Consider the following 26141-nt stretch of genomic DNA (forward strand, 5'->3'; position numbering starts at 1 on the left):
AGGCTCTGTGGAAGGTATTAAGAATATATGGTGTGGGAGGCAAGTTGTTAGAAGCAGTGAAAAGTTTTTATCGAGGATGTAAGGCATGTGTACGTGTAGGAAGAGAGGAAAGTGATTGGTTCTCAGTGAATGTAGGTTTGCGGCAGGGGTGTGTGATGTCTCCATGGTTGTTTAATTTGATTATGGATGGGGTTGTTAGGGAGGTGAATGCAAGAGTTTTGGAAAGAGGGGCAAGTATGAAGTCTGTTGGGGATGAGAGAGCTTGGGAAGTGAGTCAGTTGTTGTTCGCTGATGATACAGCGCTGGTGGCTGATTCATGTGAGAAACTGCAGAAGCTGGTGACTGAGTTTGGTAAAATGTGTGAAAGAAGAAAGTTAAGAGTAAATGTGAATAAGAGCAAGGTTATTAGGTACAGTAGGGTTGAGGGTCAAGTCAATTGGGAGGTGAGTTTGAATGGAGAAAAACTGGAGGAAGTAAAGTGTTTTAGATATCTGGGAGTGGATCTGGCAGCGGATGGAACCATGGAAGCGGAAGTGGATCATAGGGTGGGGGAGGGGGCGAAAATTCTGGGAGCCTTGAAGAATGTGTGGAAGTCGAGAACATTATCTCGGAAAGCAAAAATGGGTATGTTTGAAGGAATAGTGGTTCCAACGATGTTGTATGGTTGCGAGGCGTGGGCTATGGATAGAGTTGTGCGCAGGAGGATGGATGTGCTGGAAATGAGATGTTTGAGGACAATGTGTGGTGTGAGGTGGTTTGATCGAGTAAGTAACGTAAGGGTAAGAGAGATGTGTGGAAATAAAAAGAGCGTGGTTGAGAGAGCAGAAGAGGGTGTTTTGAAATGGTTCGGGCACATGGAGAGAATGAGTGAGGAAAGATTGACCAAGAGAATATATGTGTCGGAGGTGGAGGGAACGAGGTGAAGAGGGAGACCAAATTGGAGGTGGAAAGATGGAGTGAAAAAGATTTTGTGTGATCGGGGCCTGAACATGCAGGAGGGTGAAAGGAGGGCAAGGAATAGAGTGAATTGGAGCGATGTGGTATACCGGGGTTGATGTGCTGTCAGTGGATTGAATCAAGGCATGTGAAGCGTCTGGGGTAAACCATGGAAAGCTGTGTAGGTATGTATATTTGCGTGTGTGGACGTATGTATATACATGTGTATGGGGGCGGGTTGGGCCATTTCTTTCGTCTGTTTCCTTGCGCTACCTCACAAACGCGGGAGACAGCGGCAAAAAAAAAAAAAAAAAAAAAAAAAATAATTTACCAGGAATACTCAACAAACTTACACCTCTGTAATTTGAGCACTCACTCTTATCCCCTTTGCCTTTGTACGATGGCACTATGCACACATTCTGCCAATCCTCAGGCACCTCACCATGAGTCATACATACATTAAATAACCTTACCAACCAGTCAATAATACAGTCACGCCCTTTTTTAATAAATTCCACTGCAATACCATCCAAACCTGCTGCCTTGCCAGCTTTCATCTTCCACAAAGCTTTTACTACCTCTTCTCTGTTTACCAAATCATTTTCCCTAACCCTCTCACTTTGCACACCATCTCGACCAAAACACCCTATATCTGCCACTCTATCATCAAACACATTCAACAAACCTTCAAAATACTCACTCCATCTCCTTCTCACATCACCACTACTTGTTATCACCTCCCCATTTGCACCCTTCACTGAAGTTCCCATTTGCTCCCTTGTCTTACGCACTTTATTTACCTCCTTCCAGAACATCTTTTTGTTCTCCCTAAAATTTAATGATACTCTCTCACCCCAACTCTCATTTGCCCACTTTTTCACCTCTTGCACCTTTCTCTTGATCTCCTGTCTCTTTCTTTTATACATCTCCAACTCAATTGCATTTTCTCCCTGCAAAAATCGTCCAAATGCCTCTCTCTTCTCATTCACTAATAATCTTACTTCTTCATCCCACCACTCACTACCCTTTCTAATCAACCCACCTCCACTCTTCTCATGCCACAAGCATCTTTTGCGCAATCCATCACTGATTCCCTAAATACATCCCATTCCTCCCCCACTCCCCTTACTTCCATTGTTCTCACCTTTTTCCATTCTGCACTCAGTCTTTCCTGGTACTTCCTCACACAAGTCTCCTTCCCATATATATATATATATATATATATATATATATATATATATATATTCTTTTTATCATTATAATCATTATCATCACTTTTAGAGAGGGTCCTGGTGTTGCCTTGCAACCCATTTAACAGGATATCCTGAAACTACACTCAGAAGCAGGGACTAGATGGACTCCTTTGAAGTAAGAAGCTCTTTGACAACAGCTTCATCAACTGTGATGTTTCACTCACACTGTCACGACAAGCAAGATGACTCTATTAACACTCATATATGCACAGGCCATGAGAACTCTCACATAAAAATTTTTGGCCAAGTTGCAATCTAAACACTTACAGATATCCTCAACCACTCCTGGCTACACAACAAAATCCCTAAAATCAAGAAACCTGTAACCATAATACCAATCCCATAACCCCCTTCTCTTACTGCCCTAGGTCATTTGTGTCTTTAGTATCAAAACTGTGAAAAATTGATCCACAGCAGAATCAGCAAAGTATCTCACTCTCACCTACACATTATGGCTTCAAACCCAATTACTCCAGATATCACAGAAACCTCACACAACATATCCTAGATGGTTTCAATCAACCAAAATCCACCTCCAAGACACTACTAATGGAAACAGACATCAACAAAGGATTTGATGCTGTTCTTGACATCCTAAAAAAGAAGATATTTGACACCACCCTCCAAAACAATGACAAAAAGTGAATGTCCCATATCACAGCTAGCCACCATACCAGTCAATCACACTGGCTTCACCTTAAAAATGTGTATACACTGCAATGGAGTTCTTCAGCAAAAGTGTTACCACTTTTTTAGCCTTCACACTAATCCCTGACTTTGCCCCTAAGGCATTCCCATTCTTCCACCATGCACTTGAATTTTATTTCACTCAGAGATACAACAAATTACCTATCTCTTTCTTCTCATTTTGGTTACATTCAAACACTTTCAGATATCCCAACCTGATAATGATGATTATAATAGTGTCCATTTTTCTTTCTTTTATACAATTTTTCATTTACCTCATCATCTTACCTTAAATGTCAAACAATTTTCACTTTAGGATGATGATCTACCACTGCTATAAATGGCAAACTCAACTTTTGCAGATAAAGCAGTGTAGATTAACGAAAATCAGATTATGAAAAACAAGGCACTGCCATTATAAGCAGACTGAAAGCCAGCATCACAACTATGTGCAGCTTTTAGGCACTTGTCAATACTATACGAGTGGTATTTAGTGAAAAATAGTATTTCCTATGCACACACTTCTACAACTTTTGCTTACTTACTGTCATTTTACTGTAGAGATGCTTCAACGGTGTAAGACCTAGTTTATATATTTCAAACACAAATTATAACTATGTTTCCTGTGGGGCAGGATGGTACAGGGAATGGATGAAGGTGAGCAAGTACAAATGTGTATGTGTGTATGTGTATATGTATAAATATGTATATGTAAGTACATATATGTATATATAAGAATATGTATATGTACATGTATGTGCGTGTATGTACATATATATATATATATATATATATATATATATATATATATATATATATATATATATATATATATATATTATCCCTGGGGATAGGGGATTAAGAATACTTCCCACGTATTCCCTGCGTGTCGTAGAAGGCGACTAAAAGGGGAGGGAGCGGGGGGCTGGAAATCCTCCCCTCTCGTTTTTTTTTTTTTTTTTTTTTTTTTTTTTTTCCCCCCAAAAGAAGGAACAGAGAATTGGGCCAGGTGAGGGTATTCCCTCAAAGGCCCAGTCCTCTGTTCTTAACGCTACCTCGCTAATGCGGGAAATGGCGAATAGTTTGAAAGAAAAGAAAGAATATATATATATATATATATATATATATATATATATATGTGTGTGTACATATATGTTGTTGTATGGTTGCGAGGCGTGGGCCATGGATAGAGTTGTGCGCAGGAGGATGGATGTGCTGGAAATGAGATGTTTGAGGACAATGTGTGGTGTGAGGTGGTTTGATTGAGTAAGTAACATAAGGGTAAGAGAGATGTGTGGAAATAAAAAGAGCGTGGTTGAGAGAGCAGAAGAGGGTGTTTTGAAATGGTTTGGGCACATGGAGAGAATGAGTGAGGAAAGATTGACCAAGAGAATATATGTGTCGGAGGTGGAGGGAACGAGGAGAAGAGGGAGACCAAATTGGAGGTGGAAAGATGGAGTGAAAAAGATTTTGTGTGATCGGGGCCTGAACATGCAGGAGGGTGAAAGGAGGGCAAGGAATAGAGTGAATTGGAGCGATGTGGTATACCGGGGTTGATGTGCTGTCAGTGGATTGAATCAAGGCTTGTGAAGCGTCTGGGGTAAACCATGGAAAGCTGTGTAGGTATGTATATTTGCGTGTGTGGACGTATGTATATATATGTGTATGGGGGTGGGTTGGGCCATTTCTTTCGTCTGTTTCCTTACGCTACCTCGCAAACGCGGGAGACAGCGACAAAGCAAAAAAAAAAAAAAAAAAATATGTGTACATGAGTGGATGGGTCTTTGTTTGTCTGTTTCCTGGCACTAACTAGCTCATGTGGGAAATGGTGATCAAGTGTGAACAAATGTGGCCTTTCTTCTCTCTTTTTCTGGCGCAACCTCGCTGAAGCAGGGGGTAGCGATCCTGTTTCCTGTGGGGCGGGGTAGCGCCAGGAATGAAGGCAAGCAAGTAGGAATATGTACATGTGCATATATGTATATGTCTGTTTATGTGTATGTATATGTTGATATGTATATGTATGTATATGTGCGTGTATGGGCATTTATGTATATATATGAGTATGTGAGTGGATGGGCCATTCTTCGCCTGTTTCCTGGAACTACCTTGCCGATGCGGGAAACAGCGATTAAGTATATAATAAAAAATAATAAATTAATAATAAATAAATATACCATTACTATTTTCTTTCTATTTTTTAAGCCACAGCTTTTCTATACTTTAGTTAGTCCTACCTTCAAATTTACTGAAGTATTACCCTAAGCTGCCGTGGGACAACTTATAAAAGCGGAGAAAACCTTTATGTGCAATACCGTAATGTATATGTGCCAAGAAGCCAGTCTTCTAAAATCATCAAGGCAAAACAAGCAATTTATGCAAGGCAGACACCAAATATAAATCACTATCCAAGAGAGGTACTATTAACCTATACCCACTTGTAAGGTCTTTCCACAGCACTACACAGAAATACATAAAAAAAGAAAGATATACAATGTGTACTGATACAACCATACAGGCTGATACCCATTTGGTGACAGATGACTGAAAAAACTACCCTTTCTTGCATACACCAATCTGCATCGGCAAAATTTTTGTCTGATAATATAAGTAATTACACATAAGCTTTAAAAAGAATGACAAAATGGAATGATGATATGAACAGGTATAGGCAAGAATATGAAATGTACGAGACTAATCATAACTGGAGACCAAGAAAGAAATGAGAACCAGAACAATAACTGGAAATATGCTGAATACAGAAGTGCTTTTTCTATATGGACACTAAATGAGGGAAGTTGTGGTAGAAATGGGAACAGAACAGTAAAGAAAACACACAAAATGACAGACAAATAGGGAACCTCGGAAAATATACAGCACACTAGCTCTGAAAGATAAACTGAGCAACAAACTGAATGAAAAAATAAGCTCCAAAATGCAGCAATGAAAAAATAAGTCTAATGAATCCATGGAAGATATTGTATTAAAATATAAAGAATCTAACAAGACACAAACCTATGATAAGAGTAATCATATCAATGAACAATACAAACTGAATTTCAGTTAAAAATGCAACAGGATATCAAATGATAAGAGGTTTAAACATGATGAAAACATACTCACAGATATTGAGATATCAGATGATGTAATAAGAGTGACTGATCAACTCAGATAAAATTCAGCTCTGGAATGATATGGAATCCCAACAATCCTCAAGAATACAAAAACAGTAATAGCAAAACCACTGATGTTACTGGACAAAAACAAAGTTGCAGTCATTAAAAAAAATGGAGCATATAGCACCACTACAAAAAAGAGGATCTAAGCTAACATCTAAGCTTGACCTTAAATGTAATAAAAGTCTCTGAAAGAGTGATAAAAGGACATTTGATCTTGAATAGCTACATAAATGAATACCAACATGGATTTGTGCCAGAAAAAGTACATAAACCAAATCATTAGCCCATTTCAATGACATTTATATGAAGTATGATGCAAGCAAATACAATGTACACTGTTTTCTTACTGTTGTAAAAGCATCTGACAAAGTAAACTATAGAATTTTACTTGAAAAGTAACTAAACATAACTTTTGGAGTAGAAAAGGAATATGGATTAAAGAGTGCCTGATTAAGAGAATATTCAAGGGAGTAGCAAACAGAGTCATGTCTGAAAAAGGGATGTTCCAACCGGGTTATCACAAGGACACAAAGAATATTGCTAATCTCAGTCATCAGTGATAATGGTATCACACCAAAGTAAAAGGAATCAGCATACGGAGCTTTGTTCATGACATAAAAGTAACCAAAATCACTATACAAGAAGATTCTACCATGAAAATACAGGAATACATCAGTGACATCAAATAAAGGCCCAATAAAGTAAGTGTCAGGATATGAAAAAATATGATAGATTTTGACATCAAAAATGAGAAACTACAATGCAAAGAATATACTAAAAAGATTGTACTATCAAGACAATTAATGAGAGGTATGATTTTGAGAAATTTCACTGCAAGAGACAGAAAACTACTGATGAAAATTTTTAAGGTATAAATAAGAAGCAACTCTGACTTCTGCTGTGTCATATAGTCACCAACAAAATAAATAAAAAAAAATTTGAAGCACCTAACAAGTAAAATTGATGGGATGGAATATAAACTACCACAGAAAATTTAAAGAACTGGAACTATATAGCCTAGAAAAAAAATGAAAAAGATATATGACAATATTTGCATGGCAACAAACTAAAAGTATAAAGGAAAATGTATTGCCTAAAATCAACACAACAAGGAAGACAGAGTTATTAAATCTACAAGAAAACTATAGAAGATACTGAAATAAGTCGAAAAAAATCTGAAATCACAACTAGGAACCAAAAATGACTATTCAGTATAATACCAGGAGTACAAAATATACATGGAAGAACTACAGAAACATTAAAAAGAAAATCTGACATGTTCATCATGATGAACCAAAATATCTAGCTACTTATATAATGCAGGAGGCATCAGAAATGAATGGCACTGTTCATCAAGCAAGAGCTCTAGCCCTACCAAAAAGGTAAAATCTCACCTCCAGTCATTAATCATAGATAGGCAGGTACTCAACAATGCTCCCTCCAATTCTGACACATATCCTCTTAATATCTCTTCACACATCCTCTCCACATGTCCAAATCACTTCAGCACACCCTGTTCAGTTCTACTAATCAAAATCTGCTTACTATTGGTCACCCCTCACACTTCTCTCTTTCAAGGTGGGCAAATTCAAGACCTAGTCTATCTGTCCATATCTCTGATACTCACTGCCTTCAGGAACTCCCTTCAAGACCTCTAGTCTATCTGTCTATATCTCTGATACCCACTCCCTTCAGGAACTCCCTTAAGGGAGGTGGCCATGGTAAAAGTATCCAAAGTGCCACTTCTTAACTCTCTAAATTCTGGTGTCATCACTGTTACTTTCCTCTGGACATACTCTATTAACTCTTTACACCTCCTTAGGAGTGGTGACCATACTTGAGAAACATATTTTAGTGTTGACCTAAATAAAATATGAACAGCTTGCTAGATATTTCATTCTCCATATACTTAAAAGTTATTCCAGTATTTGCCAGGTGAGTTTCTCTCCTTAACTTTTCTCCTAATATGAGACTCTGGTGACAGGACTGGTGTTTTATAATGCGTGCTGAGCACTAGCACATCACATCTCACAGTCCACTTAAATATCGTGTGCTTCCTAACATAGAACACAGTATGCACACTTCTTTAGGGTACTACACATACACTACAATGTACTGTGAATATTTTCAATGATCAATAGCCTTGGTCACCCTTAGGAACATTCTGAGCAGCAACATCAACTCTGTGTTCAAGAGAATAAAAACTAAAAAAGTGCATATAAGTACCATAGCCACTGCTCAATCATAATAAAAAAAAATGCATGCAAAGAACCTGTGAAGAATGAGGAACTGTTAGAAATTAGCAACGTCCCTTGAAATTTTAGCTCTTCCTTAGAAATCAACTGAGAGAAAAAGATTCCCACTGTTCAGCTTTTGTGATGCAAAGATACTCACAAAAACCATATACTGCATACAAAACAGACAACACATTAGACACAGATAAACAGCAAGTAGTCTCCTGGGGTGGGAACATCTGATCACAGATAGTCTAAAGAATTAACTGTAAAAATTACCACTTTTTATAATAACTACAAAAGAAACACAATTACAATGACTAAATACCACACAACTGGCAAAAACATAGCATTCATTCAAAACACAGAAAGAAAAGAAAAAAGTTTTCACAACCACATCAATCAAGCCAATTGTACTCAGACAGAGAATTATTACATGGGAACAAGACCATACTTACAAGCTTCATGCATTCTAGAGCTTAAAATCCTGGTTCAAGTTAATTTCAAAGTTCATCAAAATTCTTATGCCTTAACTATCAGTTACAAGTCAGTTGAACCATATCCAAAACCAGATCCAAAGCGAAATCAAAGCATCAGATTCTTTTTCTTTTCTCTTACACTAAAAGACTGAGATTTTTAGACACTTCATGATTACAACAAACCTGCATGATATTCCTGGCTCTTAAAAGTTAAAGGACTAAAACAATGTCAAAAATTCTGAACAATGGAGAATAGTCAATATAAAGAGTGAGCTGGCATAACTTTAACTCAAATGCAGATTGCACTTATTTTTGTGTAAGATTTTAGGTGAAATGTTCACCAAAATCCATAGCAATTATCATATGAAACATGTGGGAAGAATACAACATAACAAAATGAGCATAAACTCTCATAGTATATGCTACTTACTTACGATATATCATTTAAGATATATAATTACAAATATATGCAAATTACATGGAGCAATAACACACTCCTAAAATAGTCTAACACACACACCACTGTAAATAATATCACTTACAATATCTCCAAATTAAAATAAGATAAGATAACAAGGTACCTGTGTCATTACTTGACAGTGCAGCAGTTCCAGAGCCAACAGCATTAGTAGCCACACAGTTTGAGAGTATGGTGGAAGATGAGGATTGGGAAGTTATGGAGGAGGCAGGTGGGCGGGTATGAGTAATGCCAGCTGATGGAATAGGGGAGGACGGAGCATCAAGAGGGGATGGAGGAGGGGTGGTAGTGCAAGATGGGATAGTGGAGGTGCTGGAAGCTGACACACTTGGTTTAGTTTCACTTGAGGTGACAATGGTGCTGTTTGCTGTTGTGGCTGCAACACTCATGACTGGCGTATCTGGGGCTGGAGCAGCAGTGGCAGCAACAGTGGCCGTGACAGTAGTCTCACTGGTATCAAGTCCTTTTGTAGTGTCTGTCTTTTTTTCAATTACACTCTTACGCTGTTTCTCCCTTAACACATGACTCTGCCGTCTGGCAAATCGCTGACTTGGTCGACGTTCAAACTGCACTGTGCGCCTGGTTCTCTGCTGAAGGGTAGTCTGGAACTCTGTACGCCCACTGTAATGTACAATTTCCAAATTTTCTAGTATAAATATCAAGAAGAATAATAGCATATAGTTAAACAGGACTGTCTACCATTATTCAAGTGGATACATATAAGAAAATACTTATATTTTTATTTATTTTGCTTTGTCGCTGTCTCCCGCGTTAGCGAGGTAGCACAAGGAAACAGACGAAAGAATGGCCCAACCCACCCACATACACATGTATATACATACACGTCCACACACGCAAATATACATACCTATACATCTCAATGTATACATATATATATACACACAGACATATACATATATACACATGTACATAATTCATACTGTCTGCCTCTTTTCATTCCCATCACCACCCCACCACACATGAAATAACAACCCCCTTCCCCCCTCATGTGCGCAAGGTAGCGCTAGGAAAAGACAACAAAGGCTCCATTCGTTCACATTCAGTCTCTAGCTGTCATGTAATGATGCACCAAAACCACAGCTCCCTTTCCACATCCAGGCCCCACACAACTTTCCATGGTTCAAGCCAGACGCTTCACATGCCCTGGTTCGATCCATTGACAGCACATCGACCCTGGTATACCACATCATTCCAATTCACTCTATTCCTTGCACGCCTTTCACCCTCCTGCATGTTCAGGTCCCGATCACTCAAAATCTTTTTCACTCCATCTTTCCACCTCCAATTTGGTCTCCCACTTCTCCTCGTTCCCTCCACCTCTGAAACAAATATCCTCTTGATCAATCTTTCCTCACTCATTCTCTCCATGTGACCAAACCATTTCAAAACACCCTCTTCTGCTCTCTCAACCACACTCTTACTATTACCACACACCTCTCTTACCCTTACATTACTTACTCGATCAAACCACCTCACACCACATATTGCCCTCAAACATCTCATTTCCAGCACATCCACCCTCCTCCGCATAACTCTATCCATAGCCCATGCCTTGCAACCATATAACATTGTTGGAACCACTATTCCTTCAAACATACCCATTTTTGCTTTCCAAGATAATGTTCTCGACTTCCACACATTCTTCAAGGCTCCCAGAATTTTCGCCCCCTCCCCCACCCTATGATTCACTTCCACTTCCATGGTTCCATCCGCTGCCAAATCCACTCCCAGATATCTAAAACACTTCACTTCCTCCAGTTTTTCTCCATTCAGACTAACCTCTCAATTGACTCGACCCTCAACCCTACTGTACCTAACAACCTTGCTCTTATTCACATTTACTCTTAACTTTCTTCTTTCACACACTTTACCAAACTCAGTCACCAGCTTCTGCAGTTTCTCACATGAATCAGCCACCAGCACTGTATCATCAGCGAACAACAACTGACTCACTTCCCAAGCTCTCTCATCCACAACAGACTGCATACTTGCCCCTCTTTCCAAAACTCTTGCATTCACCTCCCTAACAACCCCATCCATAAACAAATTAAACAACCATGGAGACATCACACACCCCTGCCGTAAACCTACATTCACTGAGAACCAATCACTTTCCACTCTTCCTACACGTACACATGCCTTACATCCTCGATAAAAACTTTTCACTGCTTCTAACAACTGCCTCCCACACCATATATTCTTAATACCTTCCACAGGGCATCTCTATCAACTCTATCATATGCCTTCTCCAGATCCATAAATGCTACATACAAATCCATTTGCTTTTCTAAGAATTTCTCACATACATTCTTCAAAGCAAACACCTGATCCACACATCCTCTACCACTTCTGAAACCACACTGCTCTTTCCCAATCTGATGCTCTATACATGCCTTCACCCTCTCAATCAATACCCTCCCATATAATTTACCAGGAATACTCAACAAACTTATACCTCTGTCATTTGAGCACTCACTTTTATCCCCTTTGCATTTGTACAATGGCACTATGCAAGCATTCCGCCAATCCTCAGGCACCTCACCATGAATCATACATACATTAAATAACCTTCCCAACCAGTCAACAATACAGTCACCCCCTTTTTTAATAAATTCCACTGCAATGCCATCCAAACCCGCTGCCTTGCCAGCTTTCATCTTCCGCAAAGCTTTTACTACTTCTTCTCTGTTTACCAAATCATCCTCCCTAACCCTCTCACTTTGCACACCACCTCGACCAAAACACCCTATATCTGCCACTCTATCATCAAACACATTCAACAAACCTTCAAAATACTCACTCCATCTCCTTCTCACATCACCACTACTTGTTATCACCTCCCCATTAGTCCCCTTCACTGAAGTTCCCATTTGTTCCCTTGTCTTACGCACTTATTTACCTCCTTCCAAAACATCTTTTTATTCTCCCTAAAATTTAATTATACTCTCTCACCCCAACTCTCATTTGCCTTCTTTTTCACCTCTTGCACCTTTCTCTTGACCTCCTGCCTCTTTCTTTTATACAACTCCCACGCATTTGCATTTTTTCCCTGCAAAAATTGTCCAAATGCCTCTCTCTTCTCTTTCACTAATAATCTTGCTTCTTCATCCCACCACTCACTACCCTTTCTAATCTGCCCACTTCCCACGCTTCTCATGCCACAAGCATCTTTTGCACAAGCCATCACTGCTTCCCTAAATACATCCCATTCCTCCCCCACTCCCCTTACCTCCTTTCTCACCTTTTTCCATTCTGTACTCAGTCTCTCCTGGTACTTCCTCACACAAGTCTCCTTCCTAAGCTCACTTACTCTCACCACTCTCTTCAACCCAACATTCTCTCTTCTTTTATGAAAACCTCTACAAATCTTCACCTTCGCCTCCACAAGATAATGATCAGACATCCCTCCAGTTGCACCTCTCAGCACATTAACATCCAAAAGTCTCTCTTTCACGCACCTATCAATTAACACATAATCCAATAATGTTCTCTGGCCATCTCTCCTACTTACATATGTATACTTATGTATATCTCTCTTTTTATACCAGGTATTCCCAATCACCAGTCCTTTTTCAGCACATAAATCTACAAGCTCTTCACCATTTCCATTTACAACACTGAACACCCCATGTATACCAATTATTCTCTCAACTGCCACATTACTCACCTTTGCATTCAAATCACCCATCACTATAACCCAGTCTCGTGCATCAAAACCACTAAAACACTCATTCAGCTGCTCCCAAAACACATACCTCTCATGATCTTTCTTCTCATGCCCAGGTGCATATGCACCAATAATCACCCATCTCTCTCCATCAACTTTCAGTTTTACCCATATCAATCTAGAGTTTACTTTCTTACACTCTATCACATACTCCCTCCACTCCTGTTTCAGGAATAGTGCTACTCCTTCCCTTGCTCTTGTCCTCTCACTAACTCCTGACTTTACTCCCAAGACATTCCCAAACCACTCTTTCCCTTTACCCTTGAGCTTCGTTTCACTCAGAGCCAAAACATCCAGGTTCCTTTCCTCAAACGTACTACCTATCTCTCCTTTTTTCTCATCTTGGTTACATCCACACACATTTAGACACCCCAATCTTAGCCTTCGAGGAGGATGAGCACTCCATGCGTGACTCCTTCTTCTGTTTCCCCTTTTAGAAAGTTAAAATACAAGGAGGGCAGGGTTTCTAGCCCCCCGCTCCCTTCCCCTTTAGTCGCCTTCTACGACACGTGAGGAATGCGTGGGAAGTATTCTTTCTCCCCTATCCCCAGGGATAGGGGAGAAAATATCTTAATAAATTTGTTTTTCTGTTAAACCTCAAATGCTGCACAACAGCATAAAATCTATTTAGAGAGAAAAGAGATTCATAAATATCAAAACTTCAATTCAGAAGTGGTAGAGGATGTGTGGATCAGGTGTTTGCTTTGAAGAATGTATGTGAGAAACACTTAGAAAAGCAAATGGATTTGTATGTAGCATTTATGGATCTGGAGAAGGCATATGATAGAGTTGATAGAGATGCTCTGTGGAAGGTATTAAGAATATATGGTGTGGGAGGAAAGTTGTTAGAAGCAGTGAGAAGTTTTTATCGAGGATGTAAGGCATGTGTACGTGTAGGAAGAGAGGAAAGTGATTGGTTCTCAGTGAATGTAGGTTTGCGGCAGGGCTGTGTGATGTCTCCATGGTTGTTTAATTTGTTTATGGATGGGGTTGTTAGGGAGGTAAATGCAAGAGTTTTGGAAAGAGGGGCAAGTATGAAGTCTGTTGGGGATGAGAGAGCTTGGGAAGTGAGTCAGTTATTGTTCGCTGATGATACAGCGCTGGTGGCTGATTCATGTGAGAAACTGCAGAAGCTGGTGACTGAGTTTGGTAAAGTGTGTGGAAGAAGAAAGTTAAGAGTAAATGTGAATAAGAGCAAGGTTATTAGGTACAGTAGGGTTGAGGGTCAAGTAAATTGGGAGGTGAGTTTGAATGGAGAAAAACTGGAGGAAGTGAAGTGTTTTAGATATCTGGGAGTGGATCTGGCAGCGGATGGAACCATGGAAGCGGAAGTGGATCATTGGGTGGGGGAGGGGGCGAAAATTCTGGGGGCCTTGAAGAATGTGTGGAAGTCGAGAACATTATCTCGGAAAGCAAAAATGGGTATGTTTGAAGGAATAGTGGTTCCAACAATGTTGTATGGTTGCGAGGCGTGGGCTATGGATAGAGTTGTGCGCAGGAGGATGGATGTGCTGGAAATGAGATGTTTGAGGACAATGTGTGGTGTGAGGTGGTTTGATCGAGTGAGTAACGTAAGGGTAAGAGAGATGTGTGGAAATGAAAAGAGCGTGGTTGAGAGAGCAGAAGAGGGTGTTTTGAAGTGGTTTGGGCACATGGAGAGAATGAGTGAGGAAAGATTGACCAAGAGGATATATGTGTCGGAGGTGGAGGGAACGAGGAGAAGAGGGAGACCAAATTGGAGGTGGAAAGATGGAGTGAAAAAGATTTTGTGTGATCGGGGCCTGAACATGCAGGAGGGTGAAAGGAGGGCAAGGAATAGAGTGAATTGGAGCGATGTGGTATACCGGGATTGACGTGCTGTCAGTGGATTGAATCAAGGCATGTGAAGCGTCTGGGGTAAACCATGGAAAGCTGTGTAGGTATGTATATTTGCGTGTGTGGACGTATGTATATACATGTGTATGGGGGGGGTTGGGCCATTTCTTTCGTCTGTTTCCTTGCGCTACCTCGCAAACGCGGGAGACAGCGACAAAGTATGATAATGAAAAAAAAATAAAATTCAATTCAAATCTGAAATAAAATTCAAAAATATTGTAGCACAATTGGTTAAACAGTACATACCTGTATCTGAACCTTGACCCCATCCTGAAGAAGTTCTGCCTCCCTGAGGGACCTTTACTGGGAGCTTTCAAGCGAAAAAAAGAGTGATGCTCCACTGCACATTTCCATAGGTGTTTACAAGCTTTTTCATTGTGCAATCTGGACAAAAAGGGATATATGTTGAAACTTCAATTTTCAGATGCAATTATGCAAAAAATATCCTTAGATCTACACATACAAAATGCAAATATTTTTTACATTAAACTACACTAAGATTAACTAGAACATTAAACATAACATTGTATAGAAAATACATACATAATACCTTCATGATTTCAAATTTGATAACATGAGTCCTCTGTCCTACACATGGTTATTTTACAGGTCTGTTCCTGCAGCCTCATTGATCAGGCAAATTTTGCAGTATCTTTCCAAATTCACTCTTAAACATTTCTAATGGCTTGCTCATAGAGTTTACATATTCTTCTGATAACTGGCTGAAAATTCTGGACTTGGAATGTTTGTGATGTGCACCACTAACTTCCTCTTTACTTAGCTTGTACATTCTACCATATCTTCCCATGCCTGTTCCCTCAAGAATCACCCTTAAGGGGTTGGCTTAATCAAAAGAATTTCCCCAGCTGAGGAACAAGTGCTGCTTCTTAGCCTTTAATACCTCACCCTTAACAGGCCACTAGAAGAGTGCAACTCCAGTGCAGTGTTTCCAGAGACTCCTATCTAATGTTCCTACAGACTATGACTACTTAATGTGTTTCCCAATCATTCCTGCTCAATCTTCTAACCTACTACTACTACCTAATGCTCCCACTTATGTTCTCGCCTACTACTTCTACCTGATTCTCCAGCCTAATGTTCATACCTACTACCTATATCTACTTCTACCATTTTGCCAAAAGGCAAGGCTAACGTACTTCATTCACTGCAGGAAAGTGTGTATATCATTGTGGGCATTAATTGTGGCATTCTGAAATTGAACAGAGGGAAACAAGTGACACTTAATAGAGATCTCGGATGAAATTGCATTTCAGAACTATAGAATTTAACCTGGTTTCTGCCCCATATCCTAAGATGTTTTACCATCACATATAATATATTAATTACAGATGACACAAGCATATAACATTTCATATAATTTGAGAAGAAAAATATGATATTCCAGTTTTACTCCTATGTCTGTGCATGACTGGATACAAGATTCAACAGTTTGTCACCTTAGTTCATGGTTTTCGTATGTTAAAAGCATCTAGCCTGAACTATAAAAGGATGCACAATTAAATCTGGCCATACTACAGAAAGGAAATAATTCATAGTATTGTTATTGTTCATGCAATTCACAATTGCAAAATGACAATTATCCACAACAGATTCAATAAATTCTACGATGAAAAAAAAATTAGAAAAGAACAGAACAAGCATCATCTTTTTTTACTTAAAACCCCAAACCCAAAGACAAAGGTGTGCCTTGTTTTACGTCCCTCATCATCATCTTCAACAACCACAATGTTAACTTCTTCTTTTGGGAAAACTAGACGAGTAAAATTTTGGGGCCCAAAAAAAGAGTCCCAAACTTGGTTTCACCTTCCCAAGACCAGAATGCCCGTTGGAGTCAGGCCTAACCTATACTCCTGTCCATCCCTTTTTCCCACAAAAGTTAAAATTACAGGAGAATAAGCGACAACTCTGTAGATAATAAAAGCTATTCGAGAAAAAAAATGTGCCCCCTTCTCAAAATTTCCCAAACACAAAGTTTGAGCTCATGACATGGTTTTTCCAGTATTTTCCAAAAAAGTTTTTTTATTTAAGATTTACTGAATGGGTAACAATTTTGGGGAGCCATTCTCACTTAAGAGAGGAAGTAAGGAAAACCTTTCCTTCCCCGAAAAAAGTTTTTCAATGCTTTTCCCGATGTTCCTACTTTCAAAAAGTGATAATACAGGAAATTGCCTTCTGTAACAAACAGTATAAATGATGATTGAAATCCTTTTTTTCCCCCTAAACCCCGGAAAATACCCTTTTAAAGAAAAATATTCATACATAAAAAGTAAGGGGGTGGAGGGGAAGAAGGAAAGCAGACCAAATTGGGGGTGGAAGGATGGAGTGATAAAAATTTTGAAGGGAATCAGGGCCTGAACATACAGGAGGGTGAAAGGCCTTTCAAGGAATAGAGTGAATTGGAACGATGTTGTATACCAGGGTTGACGTTTTTCAATGGATTGAAAACCCAAACATGTGAAGCTTTGGGGTAAGCCATGGAAAGGTCTGTGGGGCCTGGATGTGGAAAGGGGGCTGGGTTTCAGTGCAAATTTCCATGACAGCTTTGAGACTGAGTTGAATGAAAAGTGGCCTTTTTTTTTGTTTTCTAGCGCTACCTTGCTTGTTTTTTTTTTTATGTAAGCGGGGGGGCAATGGGAAAAGGATGAAGGCACAAGTATAATGTTTTTACATGTGTATATAGGTTTTATGTCTTTTGTATGTATACAGTGAAATGTATAGTATGTTATGAGCCCTGCATGGGGGGTTTATTAGGTGGGTTGGGTATTCATGTGGGTGGGTTTGGGGCCAAACCCCCATCTGTTTCCTTGTGCTACCTCGCTAATATAAACTACCACAGAAAATTTAAAGAACTGGAACTATATAGCCTAGAAAAAAAATGAAAAAGATATATGACAATATTTGCATGGCAACAAACTAAAAGTATAAAGGAAAATGTATTGCCTAAAATCAACACAACAAGGAAGACAGAGTTATTAAATCTACAAGAAAACTATAGAAGATACTGAAAATAAGTCGAAAAAAATCTGAAATCACAACTAGGAACCAAAAATGACTATTCAGTATAATACCAGGAGTACAAAATATACATGGAAGAACTACAGAAACATTAAAAAGAAAATCTGCCATGTTCATCATGATGAACCAAAATATCTAGCTACTTATATAATGCAGGAGGCATCAGAAATGAATGGCACTGTTCATCAAGCAAGAGCTCTAGCCCTACCAAAAAGGTAAAATCTCACCTCCAGTCATTAATCATAGATAGGCAGGTACTCAACAATGCTCCCTCCGATTCTGACACATATCCTCTTAATATCTCTTCACACATCCTCTCCACATGTCCAAATCACTTCAGCACACCCTGTTCAGTTCTACTAATCAAAATCTGCTTACTATTGGTCACCCCTCACACTTCTCTCTTTCAAGGTGGGCAAATTCAAGACCTAGTCTATCTGTCCATATCTCTGATACTCACTGCCTTCAGGAACTCCCTTCAAGACCTCTAGTCTATCTGTCTATATCTCTGATACCCACTCCCTTCAGGAACTCCCTTAAGGGAGGTGGCCATGGTAAAAGTATCCAAAGTGCCACTTCTTAACTCTCTAAATTCTGGTGTCATCACTGTTACTTTCCTCTGGACATACTCTATTAACTCTTTACACCTCCTTAGGAGTGGTGACCATACTTGAGAAACATATTTTAGTGTTGACCTAAATAAAATATGAACAGCTTGCTAGATATTTCATTCTCCATATACTTAAAAGTTATTCCAGTATTTGCCAGGTGAGTTTCTCTCCTTAACTTTTCTCCTAATATGAGACTCTGGTGACAGGACTGGTGTTTTATAATGCGTGCTGAGCACTAGCACATCACATCTCACAGTCCACTTAAATATCGTGTGCTTCCTAACATAGAACACAGTATGCACACTTCTTTAGGGTACTACACATACACTACAATGTACTGTGAATATTTTCAATGATCAATAGCCTTGGTCACCCTTAGGAACATTCTGAGCAGCAACATCAACTCTGTGTTCAAGAGAATAAAAACTAAAAAAGTGCATATAAGTACCATAGCCACTGCTCAATCATAATAAAAAAAAATGCATGCAAAGAACCTGTGAAGAATGAGGAAGTTAGAAATTAGCAACGTCCCTTGAAATTTTAGCTCTTCCTTAGAAATCAACTGAGAGAAAAAGATTCCCGCTGTTCAGCTTTTGTGACGCAAAGATACTCACAAAAACCATATACTGTATACAAAACAGACAACACATTAGACACAGATAAACAGCAAGTAGTCTCCTGGGGTGGGAACATCTGATCACAGATAGTCTAAAGAATTAACTGTAAAAATTACCACTTTTTATAATAACTACAAAAGAAACACAATTACAATGACTAAATACCACACAACTGGCAAAAACATAGCATTCATTCAAAACACAGAAAGAAAAGAAAAAAGTTTTCACAACCACATCAATCAAGCCAATTGTACTCAGACAGAGAATTATTACATGGGAACAAGACCATACTTACAAGCTTCATGCATTCTAGAGCTTAAAATCCTGGTTCAAGTTAATTTCAAAGTTCATCAAAATTCTTATGCCTTAACTATCAGTTACAAGTCAGTTGAACCATATCCAAAACCAGATCCAAAGCGAAATCAAAGCATCAGATTCTTTTTCTTTTCTCTTACACTAAAAGACTGAGATTTTTAGACACTTCATGATTACAACAAACCTGCATGATATTCCTGGCTCTTAAAAGTTAAAGGACTAAAACAATGTCAAAAATTCTGAACAATGGAGAATAGTCAATATAAAGAGTGAGCTGGCATAACTTTAACTCAAATGCAGATTGCACTTATTTTTGTGTAAGATTTTAGGTGAAATGTTCACCAAAATCCATAGCAATTATCATATGAAACATGTGGGAAGAATACAACATAACAAAATGAGCATAAACTCTCATAGTATATGCTACTTACTTACGATATATCATTTAAGATATATAATTACAAATATATGCAAATTACATGGAGCAATAACACACTCCTAAAATAGTCTAACACACACACCACTGTAAATAATATCACTTACAATATCTCCAAATTAAAATAAGATAAGATAACAAGGTACCTGTGTCATTACTTGACAGTGCAGCAGTTCCAGAGCCAACAGCATTAGTAGCCACACAGTTTGAGAGTATGGTGGAAGATGAGGATTGGGAAGTTATGGAGGAGGCAGGTGGGCGGGTATGAGTAATGCCAGCTGATGGAATAGGGGAGGACGGAGCATCAAGAGGGGATGGAGGAGGGGTGGTAGTGCAAGATGGGATAGTGGAGGTGCTGGAAGCTGACACACTTGGTTTAGTTTCACTTGAGGTGACAATGGTGCTGTTTGCTGTTGTGGCTGCAACACTCATGACTGGCGTATCTGGGGCTGGAGCAGCAGTGGCAGCAACAGTGGCCGTGACAGTAGTCTCACTGGTATCAAGTCCTTTTGTAGTGTCTGTCTTTTTTTCAATTACACTCTTACGCTGTTTCTCCCTTAACACATGACTCTGCCGTCTGGCAAATCGCTGACTTGGTCGACGTTCAAACTGCACTGTGCGCCTGGTTCTCTGCTGAAGGGTAGTCTGGAACTCTGTACGCCCACTGTAATGTACAATTTCCAAATTTTCTAGTATAAATATCAAGAAGAATAATAGCATATAGTTAAACAGGACTGTCTACCATTATTCAAGTGGATACATATAAGAAAATACTTATATTTTTATTTATTTTGCTTTGTCGCTGTCTCCCGCGTTAGCGAGGTAGCACAAGGAAACAGACGAAAGAATGGCCCAACCCACCCACATACACATGTATATACATACACGTCCACACACGCAAATATACATACCTATACATCTCAATGTATACATATATATATATACACACAGACATATACATATATACACATGTACATAATTCATACTGTCTGCCTCTTTTCATTCCCATCACCACCCCACCACACATGAAATAACAACCCCCTTCCCCCCTCATGTGCGCAAGGTAGCGCTAGGAAAAGACAACAAAGGCTCCATTCGTTCACATTCAGTCTCTAGCTGTCATGTAATGATGCACCAAAACCACAGCTCCCTTTCCACATCCAGGCCCCACACAACTTTCCATGGTTCAAGCCAGACGCTTCACATGCCCTGGTTCGATCCATTGACAGCACATCGACCCTGGTATACCACATCATTCCAATTCACTCTATTCCTTGCACGCCTTTCACCCTCCTGCATGTTCAGGTCCCGATCACTCAAAATCTTTTTCACTCCATCTTTCCACCTCCAATTTGGTCTCCCACTTCTCCTCGTTCCCTCCACCTCTGAAACAAATATCCTCTTGATCAATCTTTCCTCACTCATTCTCTCCATGTGACCAAACCATTTCAAAACACCCTCTTCTGCTCTCTCAACCACACTCTTACTATTACCACACACCTCTCTTACCCTTACATTACTTACTCGATCAAACCACCTCACACCACATATTGCCCTCAAACATCTCATTTCCAGCACATCCACCCTCCTCCGCATAACTCTATCCATAGCCCATGCCTTGCAACCATATAACATTGTTGGAACCACTATTCCTTCAAACATACCCATTTTTGCTTTCCAAGATAATGTTCTCGACTTCCACACATTCTTCAAGGCTCCCAGAATTTTCGCCCCCTCCCCCACCCTATGATTCACTTCCACTTCCATGGTTCCATCCGCTGCCAAATCCACTCCCAGATATCTAAAACACTTCACTTCCTCCAGTTTTTCTCCATTCAGACTAACCTCTCAATTGACTCGACCCTCAACCCTACTGTACCTAACAACCTTGCTCTTATTCACATTTACTCTTAACTTTCTTCTTTCACACACTTTACCAAACTCAGTCACCAGCTTCTGCAGTTTCTCACATGAATCAGCCACCAGCACTGTATCATCAGCGAACAACAACTGACTCACTTCCCAAGCTCTCTCATCCACAACAGACTGCATACTTGCCCCTCTTTCCAAAACTCTTGCATTCACCTCCCTAACAACCCCATCCATAAACAAATTAAACAACCATGGAGACATCACACACCCCTGCCGTAAACCTACATTCACTGAGAACCAATCACTTTCCACTCTTCCTACACGTACACATGCCTTACATCCTCGATAAAAACTTTTCACTGCTTCTAACAACTGCCTCCCACACCATATATTCTTAATACCTTCCACAGGGCATCTCTATCAACTCTATCATATGCCTTCTCCAGATCCATAAATGCTACATACAAATCCATTTGCTTTTCTAAGAATTTCTCACATACATTCTTCAAAGCAAACACCTGATCCACACATCCTCTACCACTTCTGAAACCACACTGCTCTTTCCCAATCTGATGCTCTATACACGCCTTCACCCTCTCAATCAATACCCTCCCATATAATTTACCAGGAATACTCAACAAACTTATACCTCTGTCATTTGAGCACTCACTTTTATCCCCTTTGCATTTGTACAATGGCACTATGCAAGCATTCCGCCAATCCTCAGGCACCTCACCATGAATCATACATACATTAAATAACCTTCCCAACCAGTCAACAATACAGTCACCCCCTTTTTTAATAAATTCCATTGCAATGCCATCCAAACCCGCTGCCTTGCCAGCTTTCATCTTCCGCAAAGCTTTTACTACTTCTTCTCTGTTTACCAAATCATCCTCCCTAACCCTCTCACTTTGCACACCACCTCGACCAAAACACCCTATATCTGCCACTCTATCATCAAACACATTCAACAAACCTTCAAAATACTCACTCCATCTCCTTCTCACATCACCACTACTTGTTATCACCTCCCCATTAGTCCCCTTCACTGAAGTTCCCATTTGTTCCCTTGTCTTACGCACTTATTTACCTCCTTCCAAAACATCTTTTTATTCTCCCTAAAATTTAATTATACTCTCTCACCCCAACTCTCATTTGCCTTCTTTTTCACCTCTTGCACCTTTCTCTTGACCTCCTGCCTCTTTCTTTTATACAACTCCCACGCATTTGCATTTTTTCCCTGCAAAAATTGTCCAAATGCCTCTCTCTTCTCTTTCACTAATAATCTTGCTTCTTCATCCCACCACTCACTACCCTTTCTAATCTGCCCACTTCCCACGCTTCTCACGCCACAAGCATCTTTTGCACAAGCCATCACTGCTTCCCTAAATACATCCCATTCCTCCCCCACTCCCCTTACCTCCTTTCTCACCTTTTTCCATTCTGTACTCAGTCTCTCCTGGTACTTCCTCACACAAGTCTCCTTCCTAAGCTCACTTACTCTCACCACTCTCTTCAACCCAACATTCTCTCTTCTTTTATGAAAACCTCTACAAATCTTCACCTTCGCCTCCACAAGATAATGATCAGACATCCCTCCAGTTGCACCTCTCAGCACATTAACATCCAAAAGTCTCTCTTTCACGCACCTATCAATTAACACATAATCCAATAATGTTCTCTGGCCATCTCTCCTACTTACATATGTATACTTATGTATATCTCTCTTTTTATACCAGGTATTCCCAATCACCAGTCCTTTTTCAGCACATAAATCTACAAGCTCTTCACCATTTCCATTTACAACACTGAACACCCCATGTATACCAATTATTCTCTCAACTGCCACATTACTCACCTTTGCATTCAAATCACCCATCACTATAACCCAGTCTCGTGCATCAAAACCACTAAAACACTCATTCAGCTGCTCCCAAAACACATACCTCTCATGATCTTTCTTCTCATGCCCAGGTGCATATGCACCAATAATCACCCATCTCTCTCCATCAACTTTCAGTTTTACCCATATCAATCTAGAGTTTACTTTCTTACACTCTATCACATACTCCCTCCACTCCTGTTTCAGGAATAGTGCTACTCCTTCCCTTGCTCTTGTCCTCTCACTAACTCCTGACTTTACTCCCAAGACATTCCCAAACCACTCTTTCCCTTTACCCTTGAGCTTCGTTTCACTCAGAGCCAAAACATCCAGGTTCCTTTCCTCAAACGTACTACCTATCTCTCCTTTTTTCTCATCTTGGTTACATCCACACACATTTAGACACCCCAATCTTAGCCTTCGAGGAGGATGAGCACTCCATGCGTGACTCCTTCTTCTGTTTCCCCTTTTAGAAAGTTAAAATACAAGGAGGGCAGGGTTTCTAGCCCCCCGCTCCCTTCCCCTTTAGTCGCCTTCTACGACACGTGAGGAATGCGTGGGAAGTATTCTTTCTCCCCTATCCCCAGGGATAGGGGAGAAAATATCTTAATAAATTTGTTTTTCTGTTAAACCTCAAATGCTGCACAACAGCATAAAATCTATTTAGAGAGAAAAGAGATTCATAAATATCAAAACTTCAATTCAGAAGTGGTAGAGGATGTGTGGATCAGGTGTTTGCTTTGAAGAATGTATGTGAGAAACACTTAGAAAAGCAAATGGATTTGTATGTAGCATTTATGGATCTGGAGAAGGCATATGATAGAGTTGATAGAGATGCTCTGTGGAAGGTATTAAGAATATATGGTGTGGGAGGAAAGTTGTTAGAAGCAGTGAGAAGTTTTTATCGAGGATGTAAGGCATGTGTACGTGTAGGAAGAGAGGAAAGTGATTGGTTCTCAGTGAATGTAGGTTTGCGGCAGGGCTGTGTGATGTCTCCATGGTTGTTTAATTTGTTTATGGATGGGGTTGTTAGGGAGGTAAATGCAAGAGTTTTGGAAAGAGGGGCAAGTATGAAGTCTGTTGGGGATGAGAGAGCTTGGGAAGTGAGTCAGTTATTGTTCGCTGATGATACAGCGCTGGTGGCTGATTCATGTGAGAAACTGCAGAAGCTGGTGACTGAGTTTGGTAAAGTGTGTGGAAGAAGAAAGTTAAGAGTAAATGTGAATAAGAGCAAGGTTATTAGGTACAGTAGGGTTGAGGGTCAAGTAAATTGGGAGGTGAGTTTGAATGGAGAAAAACTGGAGGAAGTGAAGTGTTTTAGATATCTGGGAGTGGATCTGGCAGCGGATGGAACCATGGAAGCGGAAGTGGATCATTGGGTGGGGGAGGGGGCGAAAATTCTGGGGGCCTTGAAGAATGTGTGGAAGTCGAGAACATTATCTCGGAAAGCAAAAATGGGTATGTTTGAAGGAATAGTGGTTCCAACAATGTTGTATGGTTGCGAGGCGTGGGCTATGGATAGAGTTGTGCGCAGGAGGATGGATGTGCTGGAAATGAGATGTTTGAGGACAATGTGTGGTGTGAGGTGGTTTGATCGAGTGAGTAACGTAAGGGTAAGAGAGATGTGTGGAAATGAAAAGAGCGTGGTTGAGAGAGCAGAAGAGGGTGTTTTGAAGTGGTTTGGGCACATGGAGAGAATGAGTGAGGAAAGATTGACCAAGAGGATATATGTGTCGGAGGTGGAGGGAACGAGGAGAAGAGGGAGACCAAATTGGAGGTGGAAAGATGGAGTGAAAAAGATTTTGTGTGATCGGGGCCTGAACATGCAGGAGGGTGAAAGGAGGGCAAGGAATAGAGTGAATTGGAGCGATGTGGTATACCGGGATTGACGTGCTGTCAGTGGATTGAATCAAGGCATGTGAAGCGTCTGGGGTAAACCATGGAAAGCTGTGTAGGTATGTATATTTGCGTGTGTGGACGTATGTATATACATGTGTATGGGGGGGGTTGGGCCATTTCTTTCGTCTGTTTCCTTGCGCTACCTCGCAAACGCGGGAGACAGCGACAAAGTATGATAATGAAAAAAAAATAAAATTCAATTCAAATCTGAAATAAAATTCAAAAATATTGTAGCACAATTGGTTAAACAGTACATACCTGTATCTGAACCTTGACCCCATCCTGAAGAAGTTCTGTCTCCCTGAGGGACCTTTACTGGGAGCTTTCAAGCGAAAAAAAGAGTGATGCTCCACTGCACATTTCCATAGGTGTTTACAAGCTTTTTCATTGTGCAATCTGGACAAAAAGGGATATATGTTGAAACTTCAATTTTCAGATGCAATTATGCAAAAAATATCCTTAGATCTACACATACAAAATGCAAATATTTTTTACATTAAACTACACTAAGATTAACTAGAACATTAAACATAACATTGTATAGAAAATACATACATAATACCTTCATGATTTCAAATTTGATAACATGAGTCCTCTGTCCTAC

The 26141-nt window shown here is 39.9% G+C and overlaps 1 protein-coding gene across 1 annotated transcript in view; it reads right to left on the reverse strand.

Annotated features, from left to right (window-relative positions):
- LOC139749382 (uncharacterized) overlaps positions 1-26141 on the reverse strand; it is a 205282-nt gene that overhangs the window by 39847 nt on the left and 139294 nt on the right. The window contains exons 9-10 of the mRNA XM_071663166.1: positions 25796-25933; positions 20028-20545 (exon numbers count right to left, since the gene is read on the reverse strand). Of these exons, the coding sequence (XP_071519267.1) occupies positions 20028-20545; positions 25796-25933 (656 nt within the window). The remainder of the gene's footprint in view (positions 1-20027; positions 20546-25795; positions 25934-26141) is intronic.

The sequence above is a fragment of the Panulirus ornatus genome, chromosome 7 (genome assembly GCF_036320965.1).
Source record: "Panulirus ornatus isolate Po-2019 chromosome 7, ASM3632096v1, whole genome shotgun sequence".
Taxonomy (NCBI): domain Eukaryota; kingdom Metazoa; phylum Arthropoda; class Malacostraca; order Decapoda; family Palinuridae; genus Panulirus; species Panulirus ornatus.